The sequence below is a fragment of the Oncorhynchus masou genome, chromosome 15 (assembly GCF_036934945.1).
Source record: "Oncorhynchus masou masou isolate Uvic2021 chromosome 15, UVic_Omas_1.1, whole genome shotgun sequence".
NCBI classification, from domain to species: Eukaryota; Metazoa; Chordata; class Actinopteri; order Salmoniformes; family Salmonidae; genus Oncorhynchus; species Oncorhynchus masou.
In genome coordinates, this window is record NC_088226.1 from 5,909,955 (window position 1) to 5,920,048 (window position 10,094).

Genomic DNA, 10,094 nt, shown 5'->3' on the forward strand with positions numbered 1-10,094 from the left:
TTTAATACATACTTATACTTTTTCCACATTTTGTTGTGTTACAGCCTGAATTTAAAATGGATTACATTTACATGTGTTTGACTGGCCTACACACAATACCCTGTAATGTCAAAGTGGAATTATGTTTTCAAAATCTCTACAAATTAATTTAAAAAATGGAAAGCTGAAATGTCTTGTCAATAAATATTCAGCCCCTTTTATTATGGCAACCCTTAAGTTCAGGAGAAAGAAATGTGCTTATCAAGGCACATTCTGTTGCGTGGACTCACTCTGTATGCAATAACAGTGACTACCGAATTCTGTAACCCACACAGATTCAAGACCAGGGAGGTTTTCCAATGCATTGCAAAGGACACCTATTGTTAGGTTGGGTCATTTTCTTTTAATAAAAAAAAAACTGACATTGAAAATCGCTTTGAGCGTGGTGAAGTTATTAATTACACTTTGGATGATGTATTAATACACCCAGTCAATACAAATATACTGTACAGGCGTCCTTCCTAATTGAGTTGCCGGAGAAGGAAACCGCTCAGGTATTTCGCCATGAGGCCAATGGTGACTTTAAAACCCCCTAGAGTCTATTGACACACCGATGTGTCAATCTAAGTAACATATGTTGTGTTCTTGTAGGAAGCAATCACTCCCCCATTGAAAATCATCTATAACTGGGCTAATAACTCACTATCAAAGGGTATGAACAAATGTGCACACGTGCCTACACGTAGCTCTTGATTAAATCTAAAAACAAGCACATCTACTCATGACCACTCGTGAATTATTTCTGCCACCCACATACAGGAAAACGGATCCAAATTAACATTATTACGTACTCCATCACTCATGGTATCTACTTGATTAAATGTCCATGTGGGTTGTGTTATGTAGGTAAAACCTCCTCTCAAACAGAATCAGTGAACATAAGTTCAATCATTAGAAACAACATGGACAAGACAGCCTACAGGGAGGAGGTGAGGGCTCTTGGAGTGTGATATCAGGAGAATAATCTCAGACTCAACATCAACAAAACAAAGGAGATGATCGTGGACTTCAGGAAACAGTAGAGGGAGCACCCCCCCTATCCACATCGATGGGACAGCAGTGGACAAGGTGGAAAGTTTTAAGTTCCTCGGCGTACATATCACCGACAAACTGAAATGGTCCACCCATACAGACAGTTTTTTTCTTAAATGGAGAATTACAACAAATTAACAGGATGGAAGGGAATATTGGACAACAAGGACAACAACAACCCGAGCCACTGCCTGTTCACCCCGCTATCATCCAGAAGGCGAGGTCAGTACAGGTGCATCAAAGCTGGGACCGAGAGACTGAAAAACAGCTTCTATCTCAAGGCCATCAGACTGTTAAACAGCAACCACTAACATTGAGTGGCTGCTGCCAACACACTGACTCAACTCCAGCCACTTTAATAATGGGAATTGATGGGAAATGATGTAAAATATATCACTAGCCACTTTAAACAATGCTACCTAATATAATGTTTACATACCCTACATTATTCATCTCATATGTATACATATATACTGTACTCTATATCTAACTACTGCATCCTTATGTAATACATGTATCACTAGCCACTTTAACTATGCCACTTTGTTTACATACTCATCTCATATGTATATACTGTACTCGATACCATCTACTGTATCTTGCCTATGCTGCTCTGTACCATCACTCATTCATATATCTTTATGTACATATTCTTTATCCCCTTACACTGTGTATAAGACAGTAGTTTTGGAATTGTTAGTTAGATTACCTGTTGGTTATTACTGCATTGCCGGAACTAGAAGTACAAGCATTTCGCTACACTCGCATTAACATCTGCTAACCATGTGTATGTGACAAATAAAATTTGATTTGATTTGAATATCAGGGACACAGAAAATATAAAATAATAATAAATACAATACTCATGGAGAACTTTATTGATAAGAGAGAATATAACTAGGACTATAAAATAATGGAATAAAGATTTTAAATATGTTATGGTTTATACTGTATTTTTCGTGGAACTTGATGAATAACACCTGGGGTCATGGCAAAAACGCTTACCTCCACTGAAACAAAGTGTTCCAAATGCATCAAATTCCCTTTCAATATCCATATTTTTGTGTTTTTAAGGTAAAGGACACCTGACCTTATATTTAAAGCCTTGTGGAATCCACATTTTAAACTAAATAACAAGTGATATTTCCTAGGGACAGAAAAGGAAGGCACTGCAATGTAGGAATGACCCAGCTAATACAATCATATGAAAATTGCTGTTCAAAACAACTGGAAACTCGGAACTCTTCGACTTCATTGAGTTCAAGACAACTGGGAAAAAACGAGCGCCGTCTGAGAAAAATTATTTTCCAGGTTCCAAGTCCTCGTGAAACCACCATTACAGCAAGCTGCTGCACGACAGCACAGTCTATGACGTTGCACGCAACCATTGGTTGATGATTGCAACGTCTGAACAGGGGAACGCGACCGAAATTACGCTCAGCTTTATAGCCTGCGTTTGCACCAACAGGTTTATACGATTGTGTTTAGTGGAAGCGCGGTGAGATGATCGACAGTGCGCGCGGGACTACACTGACCTACACACCAGCTGGCATCTGCAATAAGAAGGATAATTTTGCATGTACACATAAAAATACTATTTATTACATCTGCAGAAAACAGCAATTGTCAAGTGAACCTTAAATAATTCTACCATCATGGAACTTGACGCGTCTATCATTCTCCCTGCGCTCTTCTTTACCATTCTTGCTGTTGTCTTGGCAGCCAAATTCATCCCCAAAAAACAACCAGAGGAGAAGAAGAGGGTTAAAGTAGGCAATGGAGACGACATTCCACCTTCCAGAGCATTGGCACCAGCAGTAGCAATACTGGAAGTACCAAAAATGGAGATGGTACCCCCACAAGTGGTAGAAGCTGAAGTTATACCCGAGCCAGTAACAGTTGCCCCAGTAGTTGAAGAGATCAATGTTGTAGAAGAAGAGACAGTTAAAGAGCCTGAAATGATCCCTGAGGTTCAGGTAAGATATTCTGTTTAGCTTCATTGACCTGTTATGAATAGAACATCTGGGCATAGGTCATTATTTGACTAGTTGGTTTGAAGATGATGAAGTGACTCTTTGGCAACTCTTCAGAACTTCATGAACTGACCACAGCCTTTGTTGCATAGTACCTAGGCCAGAAAACACTGCAATTACTCTACTTTTACATTTAAAGTATTCAAAATCAATATCATTTTAAATCCAATTTTGCGTAAAGTTGTGCCATTTACGCACTGCTTAAGCATGTCGTTTGCAACATCAATGTATTTCTCTTGCAGGCTATTTCACATCAAATACGAATTCCAACAAAAGCTGTTGTCTCTTTTGATAATCTAACATGAAATGTGTTTATTCAGTTTATACATCCTTACATTTCATGCTGGATTTAAAATGAGCCCAGCTTGTATTGTCACAGAAGGGAAAATGACAAGGAAAAACCATCTGTGTCTCCAAGGCCGTTAATACAGTACTTGATTTATAATGCCCATTTAGCTAATGACTGTGTTATGTGCGTTCCAGAGCCAATGCTCTAAAGCGCACAATAAGCAGAACTGAATGTACCCTGTCTCCCAAGGGCACTCAGCATTTTGACCCCCATACCTGCCCCCCATGTATACTATAGTGCAATTGTCCTTTTCCATCACAGGCCTATATGAGCTTTAACCTGACACACACAGAGAATACACAGAGAATACATTGGAGACACCCTCTATGTTTGGTCCCCAACATACAGTGTCTTCTATATTTAATGACCGTGAGGTCAAGAGTGTTAGGACAGTGACACCTGTTTTGTTGTTTAGGCTCTGTACTCCACCACTTTGGATTTTCAGTGATGCAATGTCAATGAGGTTAAAGTGCAGACTGTCATCTTTCATTTGAGGGTATTTTAATCCGTATGGGGTAAACCGTTTAAAACTTACTGCACGTTTTGTACATAGTCTCCCCATTGTAGGGAACCAAAAGTATCTGGACATTGAAGTCATCAAAAGTTCAGTATTTGGTTCCATATTTCTAGCAAAACAATAACTACATCATGCTCATGACTCTACAAACTTGTTGGATGCATTTTCAGTTTGTTTTGTTTGTGTTTCAGATTATGTTGTGCCCAATAGAAATTAATGGTGAATTAATACTGAATGAATAATGATTGTTACTTTCTCAGAGGCACAAAAAGAATGCCCCAAGACATGCTAGCCTCTCACCATTACCAATAACAAGGGAGGTTAGCATTTTTTTGGGAGGGGGGTATGATATTTATACCTCTGTAACTTTCTCACTCATTATTATTCATGATTAGTTCATGATTATCCGCAATCATGGGAGCATCCACATTAATGTAGAAGTGTTCAGAAACATATTATATTTTTATTTACAATAAATATGACTCCAAAATGACACAATTCATTATTTACCATTAGTTTCTATTTTACAGCTTCTTCTGTAGTATTTCTATTTATGCTCCTCTTTGTTAGACACGTGGATAACTACAACCAGTTAGCAAGTCGGACATTTCTGAGTTTCCTAGTTAGTGCTAGCACGTGAACGCAGCATTACTGTCTGAGCTTTACTATTATGTTTATTTTTCACAGTTGCATTTAAAGTGCACATTTAAGAGTGCTCTCTCCTCCCTCAAGGTGAAACAATCAATCAATCCAATTTATTTATAAAGCCCTTTTTATATCAGCAGATGTCACAAAGTGCTTATATAGAAACCCAGCCCATACAGCCTCCTCTGTTATGAAAGACATAACTTCTCTCCGTTGCCTGCTATATGGGACCCAGCCAAGTTGTGCTGCTGCAGCCCTGGGACTGGGGGAGCTCACTGGCGAGTCTACATACAGTACGAATGGCATCGCACCTCGTGTGGCTGGCTTTCTGAGGGGCGAGATTAGAATAACATGTTGTCTGTTTTATCACCATCAGCGTTCACATCAATGATCTGGGGCTGGGCTCTCATTTACTACATTAGAAAACCACCATGTACTGCTCCGCTCTGCATAAGTTTGAAGTCTAATATTATCTACAATAACGTGTGTGTATGTTTTACCGGGTTCACATCATTCATCTGGTCTCTCATCTACCAGGTTGGTAGCTAACCTGCACTACTCTACTCCGCACAAATGTAATACAAACTGCATATTTACATTTTAACTGGAGGTATAGAGTTCTACAATCACTAAACCTTTGCTCTGCGACCAAGGCTACATCTTGGAGCTGTGGAATTTGGGGCTCCTTCCTGTGCTGCTTGCTTTGCTAAAAGTGTTCCCTTATCATTACCCCGACCCTCTCTCCTCCCCTCTCCTCTCCTTCATTCCCTCTGTCTGCTCATGTTTATCCTGTATGTCTGTGTGTGCTTGCAGCAGAGGCATGCTCTGTGTCACGTCCATGGTTCCTTCTGTTTGAACTTCACATGTCTGTTCCTTAATCTTCTCTCACTATCACTCACCTGTGTTGTTTTGGGTGTGGGGGTCAGTGTAAGATGCTCAGAAATGTGTGTTACTGTCCCCCTTCTCAAACCCTATAGACTAGTATAGACCCTATAGAGCAGCCACTATAGAGCAGCCACTGACAAATGTAAAGAGAAACATTAAGATCAGAAACCAACCCACAGTCATTATTCCATATCCTCACTATACTCCATCAACAGTATTGAACAGTACTTTCTCCATCAAATGTTCAATTACACATTGCCAAGACAGAGTACTGAATATTCAGCAGTCTTTTTTTGCTTGTTATGGGTTGGGTCTGCAAACCTTTTGAACGGTACCCTACACCTATAGTAGTCTGTGAATATGCCACATGTTATCGTGGCCCCGTCAAAAGCAGAAAGGAAACAATCTCCACTAAAGCCCATTATTCCATACTCAAGCTGTAGCAGTGTTGGAACATTGTGTGTGTGCGCGCACTTGTCGTGGAGGAGCACACAGTATAACATACATACATGTACACAGACATGTCAGCCTATAGTGACCAATCAGAGGCCATGACTTATTAACTCCCAGTATCCAGGCCCTTTCAAGTCAATGTCTGCATTGTGTTCTGAGATTAAGACTTCCCCCTTCTCTCCTCAATGCTCCCCACTGAACTATCTGGTGATATATGCACTCCATAGATGTGTATATGTGTCAGGGTTGGCCTTAAGGTAGCAGAGATACTGTGGTATCCTTCTGGCTGAGATTGATGAGCAGTAAAACAACATTCTTGTTTTACATGTTCCAATGGCTGCTACACTCTACACCCTGCCCCCATACCCATCCTTTTTTGTTATACAGTCAGAAAGAGTTAAGCTAGCGTTCTCTGCCTCATGCTTGAATGTAATCATGTTAAGAGTTGTTGGGGTAGGGCCCTTGGCCCGCCAAGTGAAATTCTACCCGCCCCCAGGGAACTTATAGTGCTACCGTGCCCCTTGAGTGGGTGGTGGGCAAGGGTGGTGTTGATACCACACCTCTGATGTAGCGGGATGAACTTTGTGTATTTACTGTCCACATCAAGACTGCATCAGCTGAGAATTCAGCTGAAGCCCCTTGGGTGTATTGTACCCTCTCCTTTACATTGTCCTTGCCAGTTCTCTTCTCTTCCTCCATTGAGATGACCAGGGGGTACCAGGCTGTCTGTGTCATGTTGTTGCTGTCCATCAGACAATCCCCTGAAAAGAGGCTCAGGGCAATGGGCCAAGGCATCTGGGGTGGAATAGTGTCCTGTTGTCTCAGCAACCTCCCACCCCTGCTCTGTGTCTCTGCATACACACAGACACATTGTTCCCCCAAAGCCACTGCCTTATCGGTGGCTGATATTACCAATGAATGAAACAACGACAGACATACCTCAACAGTGTGTGAAGCTATACAGCGAGGAACATCCGGTGGGGTAGCATGAAGCCAATTAGTGTTCAGAACTCTCAAGTGCAGAGCTAGCCATAGGGTGTGGCTAATAGAGGTGTTGTTAACAGGCAAACACACACAGCTTTGTGTCCTGGCAGTCAATGGTCACAGTGTGCTGTGGCGGCCTGCAGGAATGAGATCCTACTCCATTGTGCCATCGATGACATCACCACTGGACTGGAGACCGTTGGTGAGGTTTCATTTCAGCATGTCATTGTCTCTGAATTGAGTCCAAATGTTGATTCTCACGAATAATGATTGACTTGGAAAATGTTTTATTATTACTAAAATTATACAATAGTTTAGCCCTTGTTCTGTTATCTGAAACAGCTGACTTTTATTAAGTAAGAACATCCTCAATGATTGAGGCCACATGACGGCAATCAAAAGAGTGAATCACATGATACAGTTTATCTGTTGTTTTGGCAGAACAATACACACAGCCAGAGCAGCAACACTTCTATAGGAAACAGCTCAACCCACCATGACTTCCTCCATACAGACCAACACTGTATAGAAAGCATGTACTGTACTGTTTAGACATACAGTATACAGCACTGCAGTTGACGGTAGCTTTTAAGAGGAACTACCTGCCAAGTGACCTGTGCAGGCCTGGCCAATGAATTTACAAAGAGCTGCTGTTTCTTAGCTTTTCACTGGGGGATTGGCTAACCTTTTAAGAATGGAAATGACTCCCTCATGCTTCCTCTCTCACTCCGGCACTGGGCAGACCTCCTCCATTCCTCTGTGTTGACTTGTCTAGTGCACAGTGCAGGGCCCAACATGGCCAGAAAAGACACCAGGGTTTCAGCTCTATGGTGAGTCAAGCTGGGGAGAGAGGTGTCAGTGCCAACTGCCAACTTCTTGTCATGGGCCAATGCCCGTGTTACAGAGGGGAATTAGCAGTTGTAATGTGATTTGAAGCCATGGCATTGTCTTCTCATGGGGATGGGTGCCTGTCTGGATCTGGTTGTGAAGTCCAGCTGGGAAAGGGAAGGACAACAGGGCCCAGAGCAGACTGTAGCTCCAGCGTGCATGCAGAGGTAGGTAGGCAGAGAAACGAGGGGAAATACCAAGAGAGGTAGGTCAGCGGAGAGCTTGACCAATGAGTAAGCAGCCCTGCAGATTCCATCACAGGATACTGTTAGGAGTCTGACGATCACACAAGAGAGCAGAGAGCTGAGGAATGTTCTGAGAAACACACCCTAGTCTCCTCTTGTAGTCTGTGTACTATACACATAACTAAGATTTACTTATGAACTGCCCTCATGGGACAACTGACAAACATTGGATTTACCCAATGAGCACTCAAAGGGTACAATACATTGGCCCTTATATACTAAGAATGTTTTGCCTGCAACAAAACACGTTAACAGCCTTCGACAGCAAACTACAGCAAACTACAGTGTCCTCCATGTTGCATCTGACTAAAGAACAGCTGGCTCCAGCTGTTGCCTGTGTATCTCTGCCTTCTCCAGCGTGAGCAGTGAGTTAGCGAGCAGGCCCAGACACATTCCCATTTATAGTGTGTTTCAGCACGATGGAAGAGGTTAGAATGGGAAGGTGCAGAGAGAGAAGAACATCTGCAACTCATTTTGGGTTTGTAAACAACTTCTTGAGTGTTTTACATGTTCATATAAATAAAGCAAAAAAGTCACACTTGTGAAAAGACACAATCAACATTTGTGTTGTTCCTCCCTGATACAGTAATTCATGGAAGATGTATCGCTAAAAGAGGCGAGCAAATACAACACTTGATTAAGAGGTTCTCCAATGAGACCAATGCAGTTTATCACCCTTCTGTTTATTGTTGCTATAAAGGTAGCCACGTTATTCAGTATCCACTTGCAGAGAGGTATCATTCTCTTCTGCCTCCTTCTATGCACGGACCACTGTCAATGTTGCAGATGGCAGGTATCAGGTGTACACAGCTATGCAGCTGTCTATTTACCACCACAAACCGATGCTGGCAGTAAGACCACACTCAACGAGCTGTATAGGGCCATAAACAAACAAGAAAATGCACATCCAGAGGTCGGCGTTTCTCGTGGCCAGTGATTTTAATGTAGGGAAACTGAAATCCATTTAATGAAAAAACAATTGCATGTCACCTGTGCAACTAGAGGGGGCAAAACTCTTGATCAGAAACGCATACAAGGACCTCCCTCACCTTCCCTTTGGCAAATCAGATCATGACTCTATCCTCCTGCTTCCTGCTTTGAAACAAAAACTAAAATAGCAAGTACTATTGACGTGCTCAATACGAAGGTGGTCCGATGAAGCGGATGCCAAGGATCACAGGCAACATCCGCACTGAGCTAAAGGGTAGAGCTGTCGCTTTCAAGGAGCGGAACAATAATCTGGACACATAGGAAATCCCGCTACGACCTCCGATGAGCCATCAAACAGGAAAAGCATCATACAGGACTAAGATCGAATACTACTACGCCGACTCTAACGCTCAATGGATGTGGCAGGGCTTGCCAATTATTACGGATTACAAAGGGAAACTCAGCTGTGAGCTGCCCAACAACGCAAGCCTACCAGACAAGCTTAAATGCCTTCTATTCTCGCTTAGAAGAAAGCAACACTGAAACATGCAAGAGAGCATCAGTTATACCGGACAACTGTGTGATCTCGCTCTCCGTAGACGATGAAAGACCATTAAACAGGATAACATTTACAAGGCCGATGGGCCAGTCGGAATACCAGGCCAGTCGGAATACCAGTCGGAATACCAGAACGAGTACTCAGAGCATGCGCCTCAGGAGGCTGAAGAGATTTGGCATGGGCCCTCAGATCCACAAAAGGTTCTACAACTGCACCCTTGAGAGCATCTTGACTGGCTGCATCACCGCTTAGTACGAAAACTGCAAGGTGGTGAGTATGGCGCAGTACATCACTGGGGCCAAGCTCCCCGCCATCCAGGACCTCTATACCAGGTGGTGTCAGAGGAAGGCCCGTAAAATTGTCAAAGACTCCAGTCACCCAAGCCATAGACTGTTCTGTCTGCTATCACACAGCAAGCGGTACCAGTTCACCAAGTCTGGAAGAGAAGGGACTCTGGAGCTTATACCTCGAAGCCATAAGACTGTTAAACAAGACGGCTGAATAGCCAAATGCACAGGCTCTATGCACACACTGG

The 10,094-nt window shown here is 42.6% G+C and overlaps 1 protein-coding gene across 8 annotated transcripts in view; it reads left to right on the forward strand.

Moving 5' to 3' along the window:
* The first annotated feature begins 2,505 nt into the window (after window positions 1-2,505).
* The window catches only part of LOC135555402 (matrix-remodeling-associated protein 7-like), a 42,427-nt gene continuing 34,838 nt past the window's right edge, over window positions 2,506-10,094 (forward strand). For 5 of the 8 annotated variants that reach the window (XR_010457867.1, XR_010457868.1, XM_064987787.1 and 2 more), the window contains exon 1: window positions 2,506-3,047. Coding sequence is in view for 6 of the 8 variants with exons in the window: in XM_064987787.1 (XP_064843859.1) it covers window positions 2,727-3,047 (321 nt within the window). In the remaining 2 variants the exon portion in view is untranslated. The remainder of the gene's footprint in view (window positions 3,048-10,094) is intronic. The other 3 variants (XM_064987786.1, XM_064987791.1, XM_064987792.1) reach the window with 1 other exon arrangement.